Source organism: Acanthopagrus latus, chromosome 12 (genome assembly GCF_904848185.1).
Source record: "Acanthopagrus latus isolate v.2019 chromosome 12, fAcaLat1.1, whole genome shotgun sequence".
Classification (NCBI taxonomy): domain Eukaryota; kingdom Metazoa; phylum Chordata; class Actinopteri; order Spariformes; family Sparidae; genus Acanthopagrus; species Acanthopagrus latus.
The window spans coordinates 23,121,517-23,148,215 of record NC_051050.1 but is presented as its reverse complement, the minus strand read 5'-3'; the positions used below and the strand labels follow the sequence as shown (position 1 = coordinate 23,148,215).

The following is a 26,699-nucleotide window of genomic DNA, read 5'->3' as shown; positions in this document are numbered from 1 at the left end:
CAGTGCAGCTAGTTGTCTGGACTGGGAGCTCAGATGGAAGTGTTTAGCCCCCAGGAAGAGACACAGTTGGAAGCCAGATTTAATGGTGGCCATGATGTATTACCAATTTCCATAAGCAAACATGGTGAAATGAGCGTCTGTATAATGGTGGATACTTTTATTCGAGCATCACAACCCCCTCGAAATTACTCATTTCATGGTCATAATTTGTCCCATTCAGATTAATAAAATTGGGAAAGTCTGAAAGGGTTATTTTATGTTTCTATGATTCAAGTTAGCCAGGCGCTAAACCAGAAGTTTGCTCAGTCAGCTTTTCATTGGAGTGAACAGGGCACTGCTCAACACTGTATCCAGGTTTTAATGTCACATTCTTAGGCTTTATTTTCAGCATCACAACCCCAGCAAAATGACTCATTTCATGGTCATAATTAGAACCATTTAGTCTAAAAAAATTGGTAAAGTCTAGAAGAGCAACAAGACTGAATAATTGTATCTCTGTTCAAGTTAGCTGGGCGCTAAACCAGAACATCCTTCAGCTAAAAAATTATACATAGCTGTGCGTTTGAGCTATGCTAACATCCGCTTGCTAACACGCTTAGCCATGACAATGCTAACATACCAACTGACGTTTTTTTAAGTTCGCTATATTCATTATTATCTTATTTACAAAGTAGCTCTCACAAAGTCGCACACAGATGCTGATGTCATAGTTATTAAAGTTACTAAAACATTTATTGGCACATTATTGTCTGTGTAACCGTCCTCACTGTCCATTAGACCTGAAGTGGATGACAACGGCTAATTTCAAAATTTGCCGCCATTTTGGTTAAACTGAGGTTAAAGGGGTAGCCTGAGCAGAGTCCCGCAGCGGGGCTCATTAAACGTTGAGGCGGTTCCTGCTGTGGTTGGTCACCGCCTGCTGTTGAGAATATCTCCGTGAAGGAAAGGGGGCCGGGCTGGACGACCCCGACAAGCCAGCGGTGGAGACGTGAGACATGTTGAGTGTTTGTGTTCGTGTGTTTGCGTGTTTCTCTCGGTGAATAGTGTCAGTTTGTCGGCAGACGAGCAGCCCTGTCCGTCAGCGTGACAAGCCTGCCTGGAGCTCCGAGCAGAGGCGGGAATGGAGCGGAGCGAAGGGGGCGACTATGAGAGCTCCTCGTCCCAACAACAGAACACTATGTGGAAACAGTTTCAAGCCAAAGCCAAACCGCTGCTCAGCCCCAAGCTGGGCTCCAGGGACCCCGAGGAGAAGAAGGAGCGAGGCGGCTGGATGTTCAAGAAGATGAAACGGAAGGAGAACGTCGCTCTGGACCGGGTGATCTCCTCCTCTCAGCCCGACCTGCTCTTCTCCTCCTCTCAGGTGGATCCAGAGGCGAAGGAGGCTCAGCTCTGCGGCAAAGCGGCCGGGAGCGGCTCCGGTCTCGGCCGGGAGAGGCTGCTGTCCTCCAAGCACCAGTCCGCCAGCCCGAACAAGCCCACGTTGGCTCACCTGGTGCAGTCCCACCACAAGAGCTCCTCTCTGGGGTCTGCGTGCCTGGAGAGGTTGGCCGAGGCACCGGGCGGCAGCAGCGGCAGCAGCGGTGACGGCGAAGCGGCAACATCTGCAGCCGCGGCGGGGGCACAGCAGGAGGGCAAGGATGAGCAGCAGCCGGTGAGTCCCACCTGTCAAATAACGTGGTTTGACCGTTTGTCATAATATTGATCTCCAACTAAATGTCTTTACTGATAAATGGATCACATGTTGATGGATGTTAGAACACTTTTCAGGTAAGTTTTCAGGTAATTTATGCAGGAAATGGATATAACGACAGATTTATTACAGGGGAAACTTAATAAACATTGAATTTAAAGTGAGATTTTAATAATACAATGGCATAAGATACCTACATACATATATATTGATCATTTTCTTTATCAATCACAGTAACACAGTTAAAATGTTAATCACGAATAAAGAAAGCTTAAAGTGATTCATGTTATTTTTAAACCAGCAATCAAAAACACAAAGACAATCACATTACTATGATATAAAAGAAAGAAAACAGCAAATTAATCTCACGTGAGAAGCTGGAAACAGAAAACTTTTGGGCATTTGGGCTCAATAATCAACTTATATTGATGTCAGGAAATGATTCATCACTTCAGCTCTAATAAGGACACGTGTTGATCCTAAACTGAGCAATAAAGGCCCAATTATTCAGCTATTATCTGTGTAAGAGTGCATGTAATCGAATACTTTGAGTAACAGAAGAAAAATAATTATTTTATGTGCTTCTCAGTAATAAAATTATACGTTTTTCTCTCTAAATATCCTCCATTAAGTCAAGTCCATTTGTTCATCCCAGTGTCAGGCAATGCAGTGATGGAATGTAACTAATTACATCTACTCAACTACTCTACTTAAGTACAGTTTTGAGGTTTATTTACTTTACGTAAGTATCTAAATCATCTGTTACTTTATACTCATTAAATTTATTTTATAACTTAGTTACTAGTGACTTTGCAGATAACATGCATATACAGTGTATACATGTGGTTATATGTTTAATTTACTTTTAATTTGCCAGTAAATTACTCATCAGTATGAAACGTTAAATGTAAATATAAAACAATGAAACGTCTCAATTAACTTGTAACATTTCTGTCCCAGTTCAAGTTGTAGGCAGGCAAAGAAACAGTGAAGTAGTGTAAGAGAAATACATTTCAACAAATAAATCACCCTTTCATTGAGGCTGTGTTGGGTTGAGTAGGTGGTGGAGGAAGGTTTTTAGGAACAGTAACTGGGAGCTCTGAGGTGGGGGACGTCAGTGGGGACGGCTTGTTAGGGAAGATTTAGAGGATTATTCTGAAGTGGAGGCGGAAGTGCAGGGTTTAAAAAGGTTATGAGATAAAATATTAGGATAATCTAAGCAACTAAATCGACCTCGAGATGAGAGGAAGGGATGGATTTATTGATTGAGTGACTGCTGACATCGCTCGTACACTTGGTGGTGATTAATCAGAGCCAATGTCAGGTGAGATTAATACAAACTATCTCTGACTCATCCAGTCCATATCTGCATATACAGTATACATAATGGATGGTTAGACATCCTCCACTAACCAGCGTCCTGGGGGGAAACCCTGCGAGAGCTGTCACTCACATGTGACAGGGGAGGCGGGGTCCAGCACATCTCTGCAGGAAAACAAAATGAGTTTGCATGATGCGTGCAGAGAATGGGTGGAAAGTGGACCATGTAGTGCTGAAAGGATGAGCCTACGATACTGAACTGACAGCTCCTGAATAAATACAGTTAATGCTGAGCTAAGCTTGAGCTACGCTAACCCATCCCTGTTTAATCCCATGGTAAATGATAGTTAAGCACACTTAGTGGAGAGGATGGTAAGAATAAATATAGGTGCAGTAGTAAACGTGTAAATGCGAACAAAATGTCATGGGCAATGAACCAGCACGCACAACACTAATGATCTGTTTTAGCAGAATAGGATCCAAATGTCAGACACGATGCTGGCAGGTTTGAAAAAGAAAAAGCAAGATTCAGTGATGTGAAGCTGAAATCCAGACAACAAAAACTGGAGGGCGATTAAAACAGAAGAGACAGAAAGAGAAATACAAAAGCTTAACTGAGAACAAACCGGAACGACACAGAGACCGAAAGCTGGAACACCGATGAGACACGAGGATAGACAGACCGGGGAAGAGACGTCGACAACATGACAACTGAAACAGGGAAACACGCTAAGGCCCAGTCCGCACACTCAGGTATTTTCGGAAACAGGGATTTAATAAAAGATATCTCATTCCAGAGGAGCGTTTCAGCAACATTCAGAAATAATCTCCGTCCACACAACACACCTGAAAATGCTTATCTCATGGCCATTCACACACACTGGGCATGTGTCGTAAACAGGAAGCAGTTTGTTTACTCTGGCAGGTTCGTTAGCAACAAAAGTTCTCTGAACACATTGTTTTTGTCTCTTTTCCATCATTATATTTCAATGTTTGTTTGTGTCCCCCTCGATATAAACAATGTAACTTCCATTCCGCCAGAGTGCACACTCAAATACTCACAACACATGCTCCGAGTTCACATTTGATAATGATGCTACGAACGCTGATAGCTTTCTGCCTCTGATTCAGCGTTTCCAAAACTCTCAGCTTCCAGACAGACAAGAACAAAAATGGCATTTCAGGAGGGAAAAAACTATAGAAAATCTATTTTTTTCACACAAATCCATAGTCACAAAACTATTTGATTATTTCTGATTTAACAACTATTTGAACATTTGAAAGCCATGACCCATCCTATTAGTCTATTAAAGGGGGAAAAGGCATAGAAAAGGCTTTGTTTTTAGACATACAGGTGTAAGCCTGGATAAGGACTAATACACAAGGAAAAAATAATGAATGAAACGCAGGTAAACACTGAAAACAGGCAGGAAAAAGACAAATACAGGATGTGTTAAACAAAACACAACACACAAGGAGAGTCTCTTTCAACATTAGACAGGAACCACGTAAAGTAAAAGCAAGGACCATGACATCTGAAGGAGATGAATGGAAAAAAGCCATTATTTAAACATTTAAACCTGTGAAAAACAACTGTGTGCTGTCAGAGTGGTACACTTAATGACCAGTGGAGCAAAGATGAAACATCTCCAAGGATTTTTTAACGAGTGTTTAACAGGCTTCAAATTGCAGCCACATGGCACCACCTTTTTTTTTTTTTTTATTTGAGTACATCTGGCAAATATCCAAGCACATGCCAGAGTGGAGGTGGTACAGTCGTGTCTGCAAGCAGTGTTCTGGAGAGGCCGAGCCAGCTGCTGTAAATGATTAGGTCCTTTATCAGAAGTGATTTATGGAGATGGAGATCTGCTGGGCTGAGATAGACCCTCCAGGAAACAGCTGAGCTACAGGAACTGACCTGGACAAGCGCATGATCTTGGAATAGATATTTCTCTTAGCAGACCCATTTAAACAAATGATTCTGTAGAGGGTAATGCCGTGTGTTGGTGTGTATTCACCCTGTTTAGGAAAGGCGAGAGATAAGATTCCCTGCCTGGAGCCATCTTTGTTTCCTCTGGGACATCAGAGGCTGTGTGTGTCTACCTGTACTGACCTGTCGTGGGTCACATTTCAGGCACTATTGAGACAGAGGCTGCAGGATTCTGCAGCGGAGCATGAAGTCTTCTTTGTGACTCGTGCGCTCGGCTTCCTCTGCATACCGAGCGTCCCTGTGAATGATGTGAAACAGCAGCAGGCATTAAAGACCTACAGATCATTATATCACGGATTGGGTAGGGGTTATTGAACAGTGTGATGTGTGTAAGGCCTGTATTGATGGGTGTGCTGTGTAATAGCTATTGAAGTTGTGTCACACATCAGCTGACTCTGGGGAAACACGCCATGAGCTTTAAGGCTAATAGCAAATGTGTTTTTTTACACAAGATAAATAGCTGCAAGACTTGATGGTAACTATTTGTCTTTCTCTGTGTGTGTGTGTGTGTGTGTGTGTGTGTGTGTTTGGTCCTTATCAGAGATGTTAGCAGTATTAGCTCTTCAGGTGTTTGTTCAGTCAACTGAACAGAAAAGTCTTGTCATCTCACAGACGTAAGAATTCAGCAGGGCTGCGACTAAAAGTTATTTTCATTGTTCATTGTTCCTTTTTTTCAATTAATCAATTAGTTTTTGTTCTGTAAGATATCATTACATGTTGAAAAGTGACACTCTAGTGTCCTAAAGTGTCTTGTTTTTGTTCCCAACCCAAAGATATTCAGTTTAAAGGAATAAAGAAACCAAAATTATTATGAATTATGACCTTTTCTGTTTTAAAATTACTCTAACTGTTTAACAAATGATCAAAATAGTTAATTAATGCAACAATGCATCAATGCAACTCTATATTTAACGCAACAAAATACTTGGAAATGCTGTTTATTCTGTAGATTTAATTATTAATTTTGCATTATTATTATTTTGACCAAGTTACCCACTAAGCAGGACATTTCAAAGATGAAAGGTTAATGCTGTTGAACTAATTCATAGATATTAAATTGTGCAGCAGCTGGCTATTATTATTGATATTGATTAATCTTCACAGTTGTTTTGTCGATAAAATATTGTGTGTGAAATGCTCATCATAATTTCCCAGAGGTCATTGTGACGTCTTCAGATTTCTTCTTTTGTCTAATGAACAGCCCACAGAGCCACAGACTTTTCATTCAAGAACTGCAGCAAATCCTCACTTTTAAGAAGCTGGAACGAGACGATGTTTGACTTAATTGGTTGAATAATGACTGAAATGATTAACTGATAATCAAAATAGTCGGCAGCTGTTCTTCTTCGGTCGGGTTATTGTTGGCGCAGGGGAGAAAAACATGACTTATTCTCTATAATTTAGTCTTTGAAGCATGTAAACAAATTATTTTTTGAATTAGTTTCTATGACTGATGAAGCTTGACGCTGCTGCTGGTGCCTGCTCTCTATTATAGTCTGTTCTGGTCTAATTATTCTCGCTTCCCTTCAGATCAGGTCTTTCTATTTTGAACATTAATTCATGCATGTCGGGTTTGGACATTTACTAAAGAAAAAGGCAGAATATCTGCAGTGTCACTCTATTTTCTGATGCAGACAGAAGCCAGAATCTAGTCCAAGTTTCAGGTCTGTATTTTGTGACTGACCTTAAATCTGTCTGTGACCTTATGAGACTTGTCTCCATTCCTCACGTCTGATGTTTCAGTCCAGCCTGTCAGTCAGGCTTACTCCCCTGTAGAAGGATTAAAGTCGAGCCAACCAGCACGGTTCCTCCTCTTCCTCCCTCCTCCTCACCTGTAGCTCCTTCTCTCTGTCGGCAGCACCACACCACACTCGCTCCTTCCTGGCTGCAGGTGTTTTTCTTGGGAGATACTTTTTTGATCTTACAGAAGTTTGTTTCTCTGCCAATCTGGAATCACCTCGGAGGTATCCTCAGTTTTCTCTCCCTTCGCTCAGACATAGATGTTCTGTTTTGATAAATCCTCACGCCCCTCTGATCGCCTTCTGCCTCCACCTCAACTCGCCTGCATCGTCACCCTGCGTCCTGCTCGAATCCTGGATCTCTTCATAAGAGAGGCCTCGGTGGCAGAGTCCCGTCTAGTGATTCGAGAGTTACTTCGCTGTGCCTGTTGTGATGACTCTGGCTCCTTCGCCTCCACATGTGGACGGCTGCTGTCGGTGAGCATCACCACCCTGTGTTTGATCCCTGTCTAGATAATGTGCACGGTGCTCTGAAGATGGACGCGAGCGAGGAGTGTTTCAGCTCCGTGTCTGCATCTCGTCCTTTACACTTCATGGAAAATGTATTAGGTGACACGTGACTGTGTCCAAACACAAAGTAACTTATGGCTCTTAAGATTTTTGCTTTTTGTTTTTATTTTCATTGAGAGATTTGCTGAAAATAATCAAAGTTACGAGAGTTGTTTGTCTAAAGGTCACTTCATATATAAACAGTGGTGGGAAGTTGCTAAGAACATGTATTCAAGTACTGTACAAAGGTAGTTTTGAGGTATTTGTACTTCACTAGAGTATTAACATTTTCTCCTACTTCATACTTCTACTCCAACTTTGTTTTTAGAGACTGATGCAGAAAAAGATGAGTGGGGTCATTTATAGTTATTTAATTCCCAGTGAAGTGTAATTGTTTAGTTGTTAAACAGTTAAATATCCACCCCCGCTACATAACTTTGTCGCACCTGTGTAATTACCACATTTGACGGGTCACTGTTAAAAATGTTTGTATTATCAGCCGATAAATCGTTTTACTTCTAATATCGGCATCGGTACCTGGAATTGGATATTAGTCAGGATTTAGTTTCTTTTAGTTTTTTCCCTCTACGTATCATTATGATGGAAAGGTTGATTGCCCAATGTGTTGGTTATAGAATAAGGACGCCATCTGAGTTTAGATTGGTTTGCCATCCTGGGAGAATGAATGCTAAATGGAAAGCAATCCGACAGCAGCGCGTGCAGTAGCACTTGGAAACACTAGGGGGGAAAAGTTTGATCAACAAGCTAACCAGCAGAATGTAAAGTAATTCAAAACAGATCCACTTTTACCAGCTGCAACATGAAAATATCAACACATTAATTCATCAATAACCAGCATAGCATTCAGGAGAGTTCTGATCCCAGAGCTGTGTGAGCAGAAAACTGATGTAACTAGCGGTTCTATGTACATTAGAGATCGACTGATTTTGCTTTTTCAGGGTCGATGTGGATCCCGATTATTAGATATCAAGAACATTTGGGACTGATGTTCATTTGCAGTAAAAATGAAGCAAGTGATGGAATGAACCTGAGTACAGTTTACTCAAATCCTGCTCTTAAGTGCAATTTTCAGGTACTTTACCTGAGTATTACTGTTAGCACATTTTTAAATGTGTTTATTATATCGAGAATCTGATAGAAAAATCAGAAAAATGCTTATAATCGACCCCAGGGTGATAATAGAGTGACACAGGAATGAGTCCTACACATCTGGTTCCCTCATCTTGATTTTCAGGTTTTGTTCTACGACCTAAAATACTTCTGACTGATTGATTGGGGAAAAGAATTCAACCTGTAACCTCTTGAAAGAGCTGAAAAATACACCTGTACTCTAGATGCTTCAACAACAGCTTTAACTTTGGGGTGAGTGTTTTAGGAATGGAACTGTTAGCTTTTTTACTTCTGGTGTTGCACTAAATATCAAGAAAGTGACGTTCGTCTGTTGAGATTATCCGACTGAAGAAAACACGAAGGTGTATTAAAGAGAGTTTATATTCTTGCATTAATCCCACACAGGCATCATCCCCCTGCAGCACGTTATCGCGGTCAGTGTTTTGTCACTGCTGTAGGAGATTAAATGCAGATCACAAGCAGCTGATGTCGAGCTTCACATTGCATCACATTCCCACTTATAGACTCCCCTGATCCTGACCACACAGTCTGGGTCAAACTCAGGGAAGATGAGCAACGACCCAGTCAGATTTGACCCGTTAGGGGATCTAGAGGGGATCCTAAAGACCTGAATCAGGTCAGACTGGTGCTGTATATTTTAACTCATCTCATGGTTACAGTCTTCTTCTCTCTCATACAGTAGATCTGAAGTTGAATCAAGTGGAAAACAGTCTTTGTATCCAGATTTCTGCCTCAGAACTTGACTGTTCAGTATGACACACTTCTTTAATCCTGCTTATTGTGAGATTGGCCTACATACATGCAGCGGTGGAAGAAATACTCAGATTTTTGCGCAAAAGGTACAACAAGATAACATCAACTGGTTATGAAACAGACTCAGTTTTTACAGATGCCTCTATCTGACCTACATAAGCAAACAGCAGATCTGTCTTCCGTTTCCTTTATTTCCGTTTCTCTTTTCTTTTTGGTTTTATTTTGAAATATTGGGATGTTTTCACCTCTTTGGGCCTCAAACGGTCATTTCCTTGAACCACTGGTTTAATCTTTAACACTGGGTCGTATTTAATACGATTTAATGTCAAATGTTAATCTGAGAAAGTAACTTGCAACTAAAAGCTGTCAGACGAATGTGGTGGAGTTGTATAAAGTATCATAAAATCGAAAAAATACACAAATAAAGTGAAGCATTGTACTTCTTTTCCTCTGTCCGACTGAGCCTGCTGGGAGCTCCCTGCGTTTCATTTACAGTATTGATCGGTGCGGTCTGTATTGGCAGACAGTATTGATGTTAATGGGCCCTTGAGGTTAAAGCATCAGGTTATGGAGAGCGCTGATGTTGACATGAAGAAGATATAGGTTACTCTCGTGTTTTCAGATCTCCTTAGTGCTTTTATTGAACGTTTTTTTCAAGCCTCTCGGGCCGTAGCCTCTAATCTTCATTTGTCTCCAGTCATGTGCTTCCTGACAGCGTGCTAGTTTGTCTTCTTTACATAATGCACAGAAATATCAGGATTTATCATGGCGAAAGAAATACATAGAATAGAGCTGCAGAGATGAGTTGATTCATTAATCAGAGTGAAGATACCGAACATTTGCTGCTTTTCTTTGTCATCAGATTGTATTTTCTTACTTTTTTTTGACATTTTACAGATGAAACGAAAAGGCACATTGATTAATGATTAAAATGAAAGTGAGTTACAGCCTGAAAATAGAGTAAATCATTTTCAAGGCCACTAGTTGTTTTGTCAGCTTAAATCGAGCCGTATGTACAGTGACTTAAAAGGATGAAGATTTGCTTCAACTAGACTAAAATATCACATTATTAACGTAAACATTGGTTGATAACGTGATAATGAAAGGATATATTAACAGCTTTTATGTCTGTCAGTCCACACTTGGCAGTGTAATGCAGACACAATGTTTTATACACAAAGAAGAGAACTTTATATTTAACATTTGTCGGATTTTTTAAGAAGGCCAAAGGTAGACAGTTTCCACCAAGTCAACAACTCGCAAATTGAGCAATTTTTAACTGGGGAGTTTCTCAGTCAAACAGCTGCTAAATGTTGGCAAGTCAAACGTGACAAACTGGCCCTTTTTACATGGACAGAATTAACTTAATGTGTTGCATCTGTTGCCGAATTTACAAGAAGGCACGAATGTTTCAGAATTTGCCATCGCTGCTTTTGCAAAAGTTTGTCAAGTTTCCGCTCATTCAACAACTCTCAAAATTGTCAGATTTAAAAGGGGAGTCTGGGGATTTTGCTGTTACTAGTTCAGTGGTTTGATCGGTTGAATCAGACAGCGTGTACTCATTGTAAAGCACCTCTGAATGTCTGAGCCATCAGATCTTAAACTCTTCCTGTTCTGCTTCTCCAACGGGAGGATTTGCCACTTAGATGCAAACGAAACAAGACAATTTAAGACTTTAAGACTTTCTGGAACATCTCGCTGACTAAACAATAAAGCAACAAAATATCTGGCAGATGAATCGATGCTGTCAATAATCCTGCACCTTGATAAGACAACAGGTAGAGCCTTGGCTGCAGATGTTTGCTTAACCACAAACACACAGCCCTAAAATAGGAGAGCATCAGAATAGCTGATGGGATTGTGTGTGATCTGGTGCTATTCTCAGCTCACGGCTTCCTGATTGTACTGCAACAAGACAGTTAATCCTTTCTAAGCAGCTTGTTAATTCTGGCAGCCTGGGTACTCCCTGACTCAGCCGTGGACCAGGGTGTGTGGCTCCTCTGTTTCCCCCCTTTATACCTGCCAAGATGATAAGATGTAGCGTGAGTTAGGACACTTTGGTCTCTGTGCGGTGATGAGGCAGGAAAACCTAAACGTGACACCTGAGGAGCCGCCTCGTGCCGGATGTTTCCATGTAAACCTCACGCTGCTTCTGTCTGCTCTCTTTCTGTCTGAAGTTGTCACTGGCTTTTTGCAGAGTAGAGTGACTCCCCGTTCACATGTTACATAACAAAAGTGTGACTGATGCACTTTCAGCAGAACTTGATGCCACACGTTTCCTCTCCTCTAACCCTCTTTTCTAACCCTAAACAAAAAAACGTAACGCGCGGCAGACTGACTCCAGCATTTAACACCTGTTTGATGCTTTAACATCTTTAGTGAGATGAGAAATAAATATAAATCATGTCTGTGTGTGAAGTATGAAGCCAGTAAGCGGTGAGCACAGCTTAGCATTCAAAACGGGAAACACCTGGCTCCATTAGAAGTGTAAAAACACCTGTACGCCTCCCTAATCTACTCTGTTCAAACTGCACTCAAACAGAAAGGTAGAAATAACAGTTTGTGTTTTTAGTGGGAGTAATCTGTGGGCAGACTGTTGACTAATTATTGTAGGTCAAGTTACACAACAAAACCCTCCCTGAAATGACAAAATGTCCTCTTTATGTTCGTGCTTGTGAACGGAGTAAACAAATAACACACAGCATGTTGATTATTGAGCTTTAGAGGCGTTTGTAGATGTGGTTTTCTTTTTTCCAAACAAGCTGTTGAATGATCCAAACTGGTGTTTTTGGTCTATTTCACAACTTTGCTTTCAGTCTGTTGTTGCTCCTGTCTCAGCTTTTTAAAATCATGTTGCTGCCACTTAATTCAGAATAACCAGCCAATAACAGCACTCATACAACTTTAAGCTTGATTGTTTTTTAATATTGCAGTGTTCAACTATATTTTAAGGTAATGTCATCGTTTTTATATGTATAAATATCCTTTATAAATAATTGGAAGGCCAAATCTATTAGTTTATAAGGCCCAATTTATTACAGTGTTGATGGACATATATAGAAAGGTTTTAAAAAAATAAATACACAAATATTTAATTAAATGTATTTAAATGCCTATAATTGCAGAACGCTTAAATAAACCAGTAAATTCATAATTATATAAAAAATACTTAGATAAATACATACATTGATAATCATATGCTTGATAGCAAATAAAAAAATAATAATTGAATTTAATGCTCATTCGTCACTGTAAATGAATACATTGCAAATTAAATAGGCATTTATTTATATTTACACTTTTATTTCATTATTTCTAATGATTTAAATTAAATATTTCTCATTCATGCATTGATACATTAAATCTATTTTTTTTTTATCTATGGTGACGATTAAATTAGATATTTTATATTTATACATTTCTGTAATTATATATCTTTTAAGCTTAAGTTATATAATTAAATATTAATTTATCAAAGCATTTTGTGATATAAATATGTATTTTTTTCATTTATTTCCACATTTATATATTTAATTTTGACCCTTAAGACTCTCCATAGGCATCTAAATGAAAGCTAACGTAGCTCTGTGTCTGCTGGATGTGTATAAAGGCTGCTGGTTGCTAACATTAGCCAAACCAGCTCTAAAACATGATAATATGCGAGTGTTTCCAGTTATGTAAAGACGATCTGGAACACCTCATCCTTTCCTCTTGCAGCAGCCGCATGTTGGTCCACTTCATCTCCTTATTCAACACCATCACGTCTAACCTGGACTTACCCCACTTTGTTAGAAAACTCTGCACACATAACGCTTCGCCCGTCCCTCCACCTACAACACAACCCTCCAGAGAGACTCGCTCAGCCTCCTCATGTTACACAGGACGGTAACACTTTTTCACTTTATTACCCTGGTTTCAGTTACTGCCCGGCTGGAGAGCAGAACTTGGCACGCTTGTAAAAAAGTTTTGCAGCCTCAGGAAACAAGTCTGTGTTTCATAATGTGTGTAGCTGAACGCTGGCTGGCTCCTAGGATGCTTTAGAGGCCGGTGAAGCTGTTTGTTCTTTCTTGGCAGATTTATATGTTTCTGATTTTGACTGGAAGTGTTTGATTTAAAGGAAAAGTTGGGAGGAAGTGACAAGAAGCTGTGTGAGTTCAGCTTCCAGAGTCAAGTCCTCCAGTCGAAAATGTGTTTGTTTTTTTTTCTTGTTCTTACAGACGAAGGTTTTAGCTCCACTTGTTCAGAATGATTCATGTGCAGAGTTCGACGCTAGAAGGCTTTTTCCACACTCATTGATTAACATCTCCAGTCCTGGAAAAACTGACCAATAATCGGCAGATTAGTTAGTTGAAAACAATCGTTGGTTCCACGTTGCTTTCTTTGTTTTTTAAAGAAACGACATTCTCCCTCCGTAATATCGACACTTAAAATAATCATGACCTCTTCTGGCCTCCTGTGGTGGATATCGTCCAAGTCCGATGATCCTCTCTGCATAATTCAAGAGAATCAGAGGTACTCTCTGGACATCTGAACTGTAATACACACAATCAACTTAGGCCTCTTTTCATTAGAGCAGTCCTTGAATATTGCTTTATCACATTACAGGAGTATTGATCAGGGCTTCTCTGTAAGTGGATGTGTGTGTGTGTGTTGACAGGATGCTGAATCCCCAGGAGAGAAGTTCTCCAGCATTAGAAATGATGTTGGATCAGTTGAGTGTTTGATCACGTGTGACCAGACGTACGTTTTCATTGGAGAGACACTGACAAATGTAGAATCACTTGTTTCTAATCTTCATTCTAAAACCTGCAGACCTTTCTCTGTGTTTTCTTTGTACAGTTCAACAGAAGGTTGTTTGTTGCTTTGCTCCCTCGTGAGGACACCGAGATTAAAAGATGTGGTGTCCCTACTAGATGCCTAGTCCTCTTTTTCCGGTGTATATTTAAAGTGAGGACGATCATTGCTTTGCTGTTGCCGGTTGTGTTTAGTAGCTTCTAGATTCTGAGGATAAGTCACGTCAGGGTATAAAAGCAGAATACTGTATTCACGCATGGTATCGGATTTACCTTTTATTTGCTTGTCACATCCCTTTTACAGTCATTCAAGTCTTTGTTGACTCCTTGTGGTTGGTTTCTGTCTCCTTGCTGTTGTTTTTAGCCTCTTTGTAGTGATTTTGCATCTCATTGTGACCTTGTTGTAGTTGTTTTGAATCTCTTTGTAATTGTTTTTGGTCTTTTTGTGGTTGTTCTGAGTGTCATAGTGACTGTTTCTACTGTCTTAGTTTTTGTTTTGCATCTCTACTGGTCATCCTACATCACTTTGTAGTTGTTTAATGCCTCTTTGTAGTCGTTTTTGCATCTCTATTGGTCGTCTTACATTACTTAGAAGTTGTTTTGAGTCTCTTTGTCTGTGTTTTTGTTTTGTGACTGTGTCTCTGGAGTCTTTCTGTGGTTGTTTTGCACCTTTTGGGGGTTGTTTTGATTCTTTTTATGGCAGTTTGCATGTCTGAGTTCATTTTGGTTCTCTTTGTGGTTGTTTTTAGTCTCTTTGCTGTTGGTTGTGTCTTTGCATTTAGTAATCGTATGTGTGATGTGTGTGTTAATGGTTGAATCTCATTAATTTAATAAGGAAGAAGTTACAGAATCTCCTAAATGCATCCACATACAGTTGTTGTTAATGTTTCAGCCTTTTCACAAGATGACAAACACCGTCTATAACTGTTCTTAGAAACACTGATCCTCTCTTGCATCTATATCTGGTGTTGATGCAGTGTTTGGCTGTGAAGTGATACAGTTTGTCTGTTCTGTGTGTTCGGTTTCTGCAGAGGTGATGCTGCTGCAGTAGAAGTGAGAGTTACACAAGAATGGAAAAAATATTAGCTCGACAACACTCTGGTCGGATGGGAGGAAGCTACTCGCGTGTAATTTCCTGTCAGTAGTCACCCCCCGGGAGAAGTTACTGAGCTGAATTAGACACTTCAGTCAGTGTGGGTAGCGTCGGTGCAGCTTCAGTTGAGGAAGTGAATGCTGCGCTTCAAAGACAGCTCGTATCGGCTTTTTAGTTCTCTTAAAAATGGCGGTGAGTTTTAATTTAGAGAGGGCGGGTTTTGTGGTGATTGCTAGTAGTGCACTTTGTAATGAATGCACCCGTTTCTCCTGACAGGGAATGGGTGCTCCATGCGCCTCGGGGGTCACGCCTGACAGATCCATCCACAGCTCGGGGATGTACAAGCTGGAGATTGAGCTGAAGAGAGGACACAACCTGGCCGTCCGAGACAGAGGAGGTAGAGTCACGTCTCATCTGTTTCACTCTTCTCTTCTTCGTCTTTATTTAATAGATCTGTGACGACTTTTGTTCCTTTTGTTTTAGGCAGCAGCGATCCCTATGTCAAGTTCAAGCTCGCCGGTAAAGAGGTATTCAGAAGCAAAACCATCCACAAAAACCTCAACCCGGTGTGGGATGAGAAAACGACGCTGATATTAGATTGTCTGAGCGAACCTTTGTATGTGAAGGTAAAGACACACAGTGCACAGAGCTTTTCCACGTGAATTCTTAACTGAACAGAAGAGTCAAAGGAGTTTTCTCTGTTGCTCCTCTGCAGGTGTTCGACTATGACTTTGGCCTTCAGGATGACTTCATGGGTTCTGCTTACCTCTACCTGGAGTCTCTGGAGCAGCAGAGGTGCGTCAGTCCTCTTATTAACGCCACTGATTGGTATAATTTATGTGTCTCTTCCTATTGTCTCTTCCTATAATAATTTTGGTCCCAGCTACAGATTTGAGGTGATCGAGGGCCCTGAGCGCCTTCATTCGTCTCACATTACCTCTATCGTAGCTGCAGCGTGTTGAAAACGTGACGCTTAAATGTGTGACCGGAGTACAAACACTTGTCCTACCTGTGTGTTGCAGGACGATACCTGTCACTCTGGTGCTGAAGGACCCTCAGCTCCCTGATCAGGACCTGGGCTCCCTGGAGCTGTCTGTCACCCTGACACCTAAAGACAGTCCGCTAGAGGAACGACGGGACTCGACGGTACGAGCGCTGCTGATTACATCTCTCAGTTCAGCTTCTGTTTTACTTAACTGAATGTCAGCTGAGGATCTTCTTTATTATGTATTTATATATTTAATTGTGTCCCTTAAAACCATCCACAGCGATTAACTGTACTGATCTATTAACCCACTAATCTCTCTCTTTATCACACACACAAACAAGCTCCTTCGTGTTGTGTGAGGCTTTTGTGTTCAGTCGGTAATGACGAGTCTTTGTGTTCCTGCAGCAGAATGATATTAGGACGTATCGGTGGAAGCCGTACGTGAATAAAGTGAGTGTAGCAGCGATTAATCTCTGGGTGACTTCCTGTTGCTTCTTCCTGAATAGATCCTATTCTTCTTCACCTCCGAGTCGAGTGACAAGCTTGTTGTGATTGTGGTTTGCTTGGGTTTTTTTAGTCGTTGCAGGTTTTCTTGTTGTAGGCTTTTAGTTTCATCTCCCTTCTGCAGCCCGTACTAGTGAAGTCAATATAAGCAGGAAATGTTAAAGCTGTTGCTGCGTTTCTCACCTCGCCACTGTGGCTGAAACTGAAAGAAATTCACAGGTAATTTCATTGTGAAAAGCTTTTAGTGAATAATGTGTTAACTGAGTTCAATATGTGAGCAAAGACACAACGTGAGAAAACATTTAGAGCAACTGTGAAAAGATAATTCTGACATTTTATCACTTTCTGAATACTGAAAGCGGAACTCTAAAGTTTAAAGTTTTTAGTGAGATGCTCATATTCTTAGTCTGTAACATGGGTGAACCTCATCCTACATTTCCCACAATGCAACGCTGCATCTTCCCTCCAGCCTTGTAAACATCTTTAAGAACTCCATGCCCGAGCTGATAAAGCGAGCTGACATCACAATGACATCATACGGGTTGTTGCCTCAGATTTAACGAAGCTTCTCCAGAGATGATTTACTGATTTAACAGGTTGGATTTTACTCAAAATTCTCAAGACACCAGATCTACATGTAGTGACTATTTACAGCTGAATTGGTTGTACTGACACATTTTACTCTGAAATAATCTGAATTTATGGAGTTTAATTCAAGTTTTTAGAACCTGATGGATGGCACAGAGGCTTTCATTTACATCCGATAGCCGAAGTGTTCCAGATTTGAACGTTTAATCTTGAAATATTTATGTCTGTGTATCACCAATCTAGTTTGATTGACTTGATTTATTTAATTTGAATTATTCCAAGGGGCATGTTTGCATTTTTTTTACTCAAAGACAGACAGTAAAGTGGCGACAGAGCAGACCACAGTGCGTTGCAATCATATTACAATGTGTGAATCTCAACCACAGTCCAACTTCGACAGGCAAGCTCATGTTTTGACTCAAAATTTTAAGTTTTTAATATGACAAATTCAATTTCGAGCAACTTGAATACAGCATTTTAATTCCTAGCAGTTTTTGAATTCTTCCAGTTGTGTAAAACAAGTCTTGCTGCATTGATTTTAAATAGTGGATACTGGAGCTCTCTATCTGAATTTGTGAAAACAGGCAAATATTCATTTTAAGCTCCCAAAATAAACATATTTATCCAAACAACGGACCAAACGACTCACAGTGTAAAACCTGCCGAGAATTATTACCTCAGCTTCAAGGTCCAAAAACAGAGATAAACAAAACAGACTGAAAACTGGACTTACATTTATTATGTTGACGCAAAGACAACTCCAAATAAATACTGATGCTGCTCTGTGTCTGCTTGTTGTTCCTGCTGATGCCATCAAATAATAATGTGTGTGGCTCCACTTGCATCGCTGCCCCTAGTGGCAGTATATGAAACTACCATCTGCAAATCACAGAAGAGTAAAATATATCAGTATTAGATTAAAATCTCAGTTTTCACTTCTACAGATATACTTGATCAATATTCAAGTATCAGCAGAGAGTCTCCAAATGTGTCCTCAGCACTCGGATATGAACCCCAGCCTGTCTCATTCATGTTTTATTCAGTATATAAATTAATCATTGACCAGAGTGTTATTCTGCGCTGCAGCTCCAGTCAGAGAGGAAGACACAGAGATAAACGACAAAGAGACAGAAGAAAGGAGGGTTGAAGATGTGTGAAACTAAACAGACGAGAGGAAAACAAACATGAGAATGAGGCGTAGGAGCTCAGAAGGATGAAAGCTAACGAGCTCGCCCGTGAGGACGTAGTAATGAATAGTCAGCACAGGTTTTCACCGCCGGAGTCTATTTTCAGTTGCTTTATTCATGAAGCATAATTGAGGTTGGACTCGAGCTGCACACCTCCCCTTCAACTCTTGTTTTTAGCTGCTTATAGTTAGAAATAAACCTGTCTCGTAGCTCCCCCTAGTGGCTTAAATAGCTCTGTCTTTTACATTTGAGGTTTTCTCGCCGACTAGTGAAACCGTTGAGTCTTTTCCCGCCCTGCAGGAGTCAGTTGAATTAATGCATTTTAATGTATATTCAGACAATGCTGCTCAGGAGGTCCTGGAAACGATCCACAAAGGTAAATAACCATCATCATCGTCATCGTGTGTCTGTGCTGTCACAACTTTCCATTAACTCTCCTAAAACATGCTAATCATCTTTCAACACTGTTTTATATGTTTGTTTTAGTCTCATGTCAAAGATGTTTGAATATAGATGTCAAATGTGTCCTCCTTAAAGGTGCAATATGTAAGAACTAGCATCCTGGAGGCAACTGCTGCTAACGGTTGCTACCAGTAGCTAGTTAGCTCAGTTAGCCGTGCAGCTAGCAGTCCAGGCTGGGAGCTTGGATACTGGCATGACATCACATTCTGTTGATGTCACACTTGAGTTGACGTTTGAATACATTTAAAAAGACATATCGCACCTTTAAAGATGTGTTATTATCACTTCATCATCATTGTCAATTAATCTCATGAAGAGAATAAAACCAACTACGACTTTATGTTTCAATTCATCACCATTCAAGTCAAGTTTTGCAGAGCACAGTCCTGCATGCTGTCCTTTCTTCCTGACCTGCGACACGTCATATTGATCGTTTGTCTCCGTGTGGACCTGCAGCAGCAGTCGTTGCGTCTCTCAGAGCTGCATCGGAAATCCCAGCTGTGGAGAGGGATCGTCAGCATCGCGCTAATCGAGGGACGGAACCTGATACCCATGGACCCAAACGGTCTGAGCGACCCGTACGTCAAGTTCAGACTGGGACCTCAGAAGTACAGAAGCAAGGTGAGTTCAGCTTCTGATCGCTGGTTTACTCAGGACAGACTTTTAGTTTGGAGGGCTTGTGCTCCTTCAAATTAAGAGCATGTTACTGTAATCCATGTGTGTGTGTGTGCAGACGGTGCCAAAGACCTTGAGTCCACAGTGGAGGGAACAGTTTGACCTCCATCTGTATGAAGAGACGGGAGGAGTGTTGGAGATCACAGTGTGGGACAGAGACACCGGGAGGAGAGACGACTTCATTGGACGGTCAGTTAAAGACCTCTAGAATCTCCTCAATATCCATTCGGACGTCTTAAGGGAACATTAGAACCTCCTCAATGACCCCTAGAACCTCCTGAAGGATTTTGTACTTGAGTAAACATACTTAGTTACTTTTGTAGCTCATTAGCTTATTGTGTTTGCTGTCTTTGTTGCCCAGCTGCCAGTTGGATCTCTCCACGCTGTCCAAGGAGCAAACTCATCACCTGGAGCTGCCGCTGGAGGAGTCCCGGGGCTTCGTGGTGCTGCTGGTCACGCTGACGGCCTCGGCTCACGTCTCCATCGCCGACCTGTCTGTCACGCCGCTGGACGACCCGCAGGAGCGTGCGGAGATACTCAAACGATATGTGAGCAGTATCTCTAATGCAGTCAGAAAAAGAGCCTGTTTTCCGTCTTTGTGAAATGGAAAGAGGTTTTTCTAACAGGATATCATTCAGGAAATGAGCTGGGTGGCGTCTCACTCAGGAGGCCACATTACTGAACACACAATAAAATAATAGGAAGGGTTAGTCACAGGGAATATCTACTGAAATAATCAACAGAACACTGCAGCATGAATAACATATTTCTGTTTTTTCCCTCAGCGTGTGATGAAGTCGCTCTCTAACCTGAAAGACGTTGGCATCGTGCAGGTGAAGGTGATGAGAGCAGAAGGACTCATGGCTGCAGACGTAAACGGTAACATAAACATCTCTCTAATGCATCTAATTTATCTCTCCTTTATTTTACTTTATACTTGATGTGATAGTGAAAGGTAACACAAAAACAAAAACTCAGGGGATTATCTCCTCATCTGTCTCCTCATGATGTTTCGTAGTCCACCAAACATTTCTGGAGCTTCACAGCTTTCAACAGAGGTAGACTTTGGAGATTTGTTTTAAAATATGTATGAGAAAATCCCAAATTGATTAGAAAATACGTTATTTACACCAGTTTAGGATCTTAGGGCTTCTGTGTGGAGCCATTTTATATTTTTTTCCCTTTTGAAAACAAGTTTCCAGCTACTTCATTAGTTTTGAAAAATCCTGAAACACTGTTTTGCGGTGAAGCTCCGGAAATGTTTTGAGGCTGAGGGTGAGTAGATGATTTAAACATTCTGGGTGAACTGTCCCTTAAAGTGTCTTCTTCACTGTTTCTCAGGTAAGAGCGATCCGTTCTGCGTGTTGGAGCTGAATAACGACCGACTACAGACACACACAGTTTACAAGAACCTCAATCCAGAGTGGAACAAAGTCTTCACCTTGTGAGTGACTGTCAGGCCACAGTTACCTGTTTCTTTCTCCACATAATGGAGCCCAATATATGAAATATACTGTATACTGTATATGCACATTAATCTATCTCTATTAAGTCAGCCTGGTCTGTCTTTGTCTTCTCAGTAATGTGAAAGACATCCACTCAGTGTTGGAGGTGACCGTGTTTGACGAGGACAGAGACAGGAGCGCCGACTTCCTGGGGAAAGTGGCCATTCCATTATTACATGTGAGTGCAACAACATAAACACAAGGTGTATAAATATATCCTAATACTGTATTTCAAGTTTATATATATAATGGAGACAGATATGTGGAATGATAGAAGAGTATGCGCTCATTTAACTCAGTGGTCTGCTGAAAGTCATACTGGCTGTTTCCACCGGGGGCGCCAGAATCAACACAAAATGAAAGTTGCATCACTAAACAAAGATTAACTCACTTTGGATCGATGTGTTTTTTCTGGTTTATTTCTCTCCAGGTAGACATAAAACAGTCCCAAAGGTTTGTTAAGATTAAAAAAGTAAAATACAGAGTTTTTCTACTTATTCAAGTGATGAGGTGAAGATCTATTCAGTTATTTAGTCTATAAAACTACAGGTTATAGCTAAATAACTGTCATCTTACTGCAACAGACAAGTAAAACTGTAAATCTAGATAAATCTTTCAAACCCTACGTTGCCACCAGCTCTCCGAGAGGCACATACTGAGCCTGCGTTGTGCTAATATTTAACCTTTAAGTGGCGGCATTTCGAATGGCTGCCCACAAAATTTAAAAAAGGCCCTCATTAGTAACTGGTCTGTCCGTTCTGGGCTACTGTAGAAACATGGCGCTGCAACATGGCAACCTCCGCTTGCTACGTAGATAGAAACGGCTCATTCTCAGGTTGTTTTCAGGTGATCATACACTAAATAAAACCTACTTATGAATATTTTATTCCATTTCTGCTGAATCTGTTCTGCTAGATGCCACTACATATTACACACTGTACTTTTAAACATAAAATATCAGGAAACTACCTTATTAAATATGCACAGAACAGAAATCTGACACTAAAATAAAAACCTAGATGTGTTTTTTCACCTGTAGTGTCTCACCTTACTTAAGTCTGTTTTCTAACGCTGTGTGTTTGCGATCCGACAGGTCCGTAACGGCGAGCAGAAGAGCTACGTGTTGAAAAATAAGGAGCTGACCGGTCCGACCAAAGGAGTCATCTACCTGGAGATCGACGTCATCTACAACACCGTGAGTGTCTCTGTGAGCTGTGTGAGAGTAAACAAGTACATTTACACGGTTCTATTTTAAGCCGCTTTCTTCTTACACTCCACCACATTTAGAAAGCACGACCAGCTTTAAATGTGTGTTTTTGTCTTCAGGTTAAAGCCGCTCTGAGGACCGTCGTCCCCGCAGAGCAGAAATACATCGAGGAAGAACCAAAAGTCTCCAAGCAGGTGTGTCGAGGACGAGCGATAATCATGACAACATGAACGAAGACGTGTAACTAATAACTGGTCGGTATTTGTGTCTTTCAGTTGCTGCAGCAGAACTTTAACCGCGTGAAGAGGTGCATCATGGTCCTTATCAGCTACGGGACGTACATCAACAGCTGCTTTGAATGGGAGTCTGCACAGAGGAGCATCATCTCCTTTGTGGTATGAAACACACAGACACACACCTGTCACTTTATGTCACGTCTCCTTGCTGCTCGGCTGACCTGGATATCGATCTCATCCCCTCATAAAGGACGAATTACTTCCTTTATTGCTTCTCTGAGGAGCGAGTCCTTCATCAATCCGACACCCTTCTTTATTGGCCATCTGATTGGACGACACGGCTGATTAGACTGCTATGATACTCAATTGCCACAAGATTCTAGTTATTCATTTAGTCTAGAACATGTAAAAGAAATGAGGAGACGTGTTAGACGAACGAGGAGCAGCCGGCGACGTCACTCTTGAATCTTGTTCCCAGCTGTTCGTGGTGGTCGTGTGGAACTTCGAGCTCTACATGTTGCCGCTGGGTCTCCTGCTGCTGCTGGTGTGGAACTACTTCTTCTCCTCCTCCAGCAGGGACACATCTGACATGGTGAGCAAACAAGAAAAAAACACTGATCATTTTTTAATGAACTTTATCTTTCAAACTGTCAAACGTTTATTGATTCCTTTTTCCTGCTGCAGTCGATGGAGGCCATGTTTGAATGGGAAGACGATGAGGAGGATAAAGAGGACAAGGTAGAGTCGTCTCATTGCTGTTCGTCATCATATTGACGTGAAGATACAGAAACACTGATCCTTCTCTCCTTCCTGTCAGGAGTCGGAGCACAAGGGCTTCATGGATAAACTGTACGCCATCCAGGACGTGTTCATCAGTGTGCAGAGCGCTCTGGACGAGGTGGCGTCGCACGGAGAGAGGATAAAGAAGTGCGTATCACCGAGAACACGATTACTAAAATCTCTCATTTACAGTCTCATGAAAGGATGAGTCGGTTAACAGGCAGTTGTGTGCTCTTGTTCCTCTGCAGCACCTTTAACTGGACAGTGCCTTTTCTCAGCTGGTTGGCAATCACTGCCTTATGTTCGGCCACAGTTCTGCTCTACCTCATTCCTCTTCGGTACCTTGTGCTGGCTTGGGGTGAGTCCTGCTTTTTATTTTTAGTTCGTACAGTTGAAGAATATGTGACGTTGAATCCAAACTGATCTCTTTTTTTTTTTTCTCTCTGCAGGTGTGAATAAGTTCACCAAGAAGCTTCGGGATCCGTACATGATTGACAACAACGAGCTTCTCGACTTTCTCTCCAGAGTGCCGTCTGATGTTCAAGTGGTGAGAGACTCGTGTAGAGTTTGTAATGCAGGAAGGAAAACATGGTTAGGAGAAATACTAACAGATCTTGTCTGAAGCCTCCTGAACATGAAGAGTAGTTAATGGTCCTGCCAAGCAACAGTAAACAGTCTAGCCCTTTAGGCTAATGTTAGCTAGCATACGACTGATGACAGAGATGTAAAATCTCCCCCTCAGTTCTCGAGGAAGAGTAGAAAAACCTGCGTTGACCACGTCTTTCCACTCCGCCAGACTTGTTTAACCCTCTGCGTTTGTTTATTTCTCACCACAACATGTAACTACAGCAAGTTGTTGCACCGTGCTCACCTCCATTTTGTTTACGTCTGCTTACCCATGAGATCACACGTGTGAGCCAACCTTCAGTCAGTAAAGTCGCTTTTTTTTCTAAATGTCCATATTAAACACTGCCCGTCCTCAACAACAAACTTGCCAAGTGCGCCTACATTACCCACGATGCAACTGCACCACTGAGTGACATCACTGGAAGCAGTTAATCAGATTACATGCAGCTTCCTCTGGAGCAACAAAAGGCCTTAAACTGCTTTTTCATTTACTTCCCCAACACCTGTTAACACACTTTTATGTGTTAAAGTTATCCTTTAAGCAAACAACATGGCTGCCGTGTTAGCAGCAGGTACTTTAAATCTGTCATCATGATCTAATTTGTGTGTTTGTTTCTACCTGACTGTGTGTGTTTTTTACGTGTGTGTGTTGACGTACAGATGCAGTATCGCGAGCTGAAGGTCGACCCCGGACAAAGTCCCAACAAACGCAGGAGGACCAACCCGAGTTAGCTGCTCCTGTAAACACTCCCTCTGTAAACACTGTAAACTATGTTATTTATATATTTCTTGTATATTTTGAGAAGTTGTAACCGTTGAGTTTTTTTTTTTCGTTTTTTTTTTCTGTTTTGTTACCGTGGAAAGATTTATTTTCTAAATCTCATAAAGAAAATCTTCAGCTTTTTTTTTTTTGTTTGTTTGTTTGTTTTTATTATTATTTCCTGTAACAGCACTCGTCACACAGGATGAACCCAAACATATATATAATGAATGTACACGTGTGTGTTACGGAGTGTGCATGTATGAAGCGTGTTACTGTTGCATGGAGTCGTTGCATCTCTAACACTAAGCATTTCTGTGCTGTTTTTGTACTCAAGTGTGTCGATCGGTGTCCGACGTTGCGTCGACGATAGAGCCGCATGTTGTTTTCTGCCACTGTCACGAACCGACCCGCTCAAATCAAACGGACTCGTAACATGTTGAAATCATGGGCTGCTCCTTCATGTGGTCAGTGAAAATATCAACGACTCATCAGTTTTTCACTCTATGACATTAGTTCTCCTTGATATTGTGATTTTGAGGTTAAAGGGACATTCCAAATCTTTTTACGCAGCCGTTCTTGTGCGACTCAGCCTGCGAAAAATCTTGTAAACGATCTGGACGGAGTTTCAGAAACTAAGAGAATAACTGTGATGATGTCACATAGGTCTGTGCTGCAATTACAATAAACCAGTTATTAAAGACAAATGGACAAATAATTGTCCTTTTAACATAGAATTTTATTATAAATATGAACAGAAAAAGGGAACAACATTAAATCAACGTTTATATTATTTTACTTTTTTAAATTTGGGCATTTTAAAACCTCCATGAATATTTAACGTTTATGTGGAAAATCTTGATATCTCATCTCAGCTGCAGTTTCTTTACGTTTGTCCTCGTTCTCACTTCATCTTGTTTATTTTCATTTTCTCTGTGTTTCCTCTAAACAACATGAGTGTGTCGTGTACAGTCAGACGGTCGGCGTGTGTTTATTTTATCTCTTCCGTGCTTTATAATATCTGAATATTTAAACACGTGGAAGCTTTTTGTTTTTTGTTTTATTTCGGGGGTTGCGATTTTTCCTGCATGTCTGCGTACGCCGTCTCATCCGTGTGTGTCAAAAGTGTTTTTATTGCATGACAACATAAATAATATGCAAAGTGCATTTATGGAAACTGAATGTGAAAAAGTTCATCTAATGCGTCTGTGGCTTGTGTGTGATGTCCAGATCCACCTGAGCTCCAGGTAAAGAGAGACAAAAACCCTGTGTTACAGTTAGAATATGCTGTCATATGCGGTCATTTTTTGCACATTATCTGTTTTGTTTTTTTTTTGTTTCCCCGTTGCATCATGGGTATTTTCTGCTGGTGAGTAATACTGCCATTGTACCGAAGTCAAATGCAGCACCGACTGTAACGACTGTGTAGCATTTGTCTGAGAAAATATATTTCTACACAGATCCACGTGCCTCTCGTGTTTTATATCGTTAAAGTTATGCACAGATGAGCAGGTATCACCACGAAATGTATGGAGGGTTGTCAGGGCCAAAATGAGATGTATTAATAAATATAGACTGTGAATACTTCTCTGTACACAGATACATGAGTATATCTTAAAACAAGCTTCTCTACCAGGTTTTCTTGGCTTGGCTGCTTTGTTTGACGTCTTCTGATTGGCCATGGATCAAAAGTTCATCACAGAAAGAGTCAGAGTCGACCTTGTTTGCACTTTTACAGACGTCTCTTTTATAATGACACGTATATGAATCAGAAAATACGGACAATTGACCTAAATACAAGACACTCAAAGACAAGAAAAACACCCGAATACAAAACAGAAACACCAAAAGCTTAAAATAAAAGTATATTTAAAAAAAAGTGAAGTACAGATCAGGTGCAAACTCTCAGCGGCTGACTGACAAACAAAGGGAGGAAATTAAAAGCAAAACAAGACACGTGAGGGTAGAACTTCAAAATAAAACAGGAAATGACAATCAACAGCCAAAGAAAATTTATTTTCACCATGTTTTTAGGAACAAAATGGTCTTTAAATCCAGCGATGGATTTTATTTTAACAAACCACTCAGACAGGAATAAAAC

At 40.9% G+C, this 26,699-nt stretch overlaps 1 protein-coding gene across 3 annotated transcripts; it reads left to right on the top strand.

Moving 5' to 3' along the window:
- The first annotated feature begins 29 nt into the window (after nt 1-29).
- mctp1b (multiple C2 domains, transmembrane 1b) lies at nt 30-26,059 on the top strand. 3 transcript variants are annotated; one of them, XM_037116318.1, is made up of 22 exons: nt 30-1,651; nt 15,356-15,476; nt 15,563-15,705; nt 15,795-15,874; nt 16,102-16,225; nt 16,473-16,517; nt 18,684-18,722; nt 19,265-19,429; nt 19,542-19,672; nt 19,845-20,031; nt 20,269-20,362; nt 20,825-20,927; nt 21,064-21,166; nt 22,082-22,183; nt 22,315-22,389; nt 22,471-22,590; nt 22,910-23,023; nt 23,116-23,169; nt 23,249-23,358; nt 23,460-23,569; nt 23,661-23,758; nt 24,499-26,059. In XM_037116318.1, exons 1-22 carry the CDS (start codon nt 1,121-1,123, stop codon nt 24,568-24,570), a joined length of 2,721 nt encoding a protein of 906 aa, XP_036972213.1. In that variant the 5' UTR covers nt 30-1,120; the 3' UTR covers nt 24,571-26,059. The 3 variants fall into 3 exon arrangements, with proteins under 3 accessions (XP_036972213.1, XP_036972214.1, XP_036972215.1); XM_037116319.1 differs by lacking the exon at nt 16,473-16,517 and having other exon boundaries at nt 33-1,651; XM_037116320.1 differs by lacking the exons at nt 16,473-16,517; nt 18,684-18,722 and having other exon boundaries at nt 47-1,651.
- Nucleotides 26,060-26,699: the final 640 nt, after the last annotated feature.

Bases quoted from the DNA above. Each gene is read 5' to 3' on its own strand.
- mctp1b (XM_037116318.1), top strand. From the start codon at position 1,121: ATGGAGCGGAGCGAAGGGGGCGACTATGAGAGCTCCTCGTCCCAACAA. The intron at 15,477-15,562 runs GTAGAGTCACGT...CTTTTGTTTTAG, and splicing joins GGCCGTCCGAGACAGAGGAG to GCAGCAGCGATCCCTATGTC. The intron at 23,359-23,459 runs GTGCGTATCACC...GTTCCTCTGCAG, and splicing joins CACGGAGAGAGGATAAAGAA to CACCTTTAACTGGACAGTGC.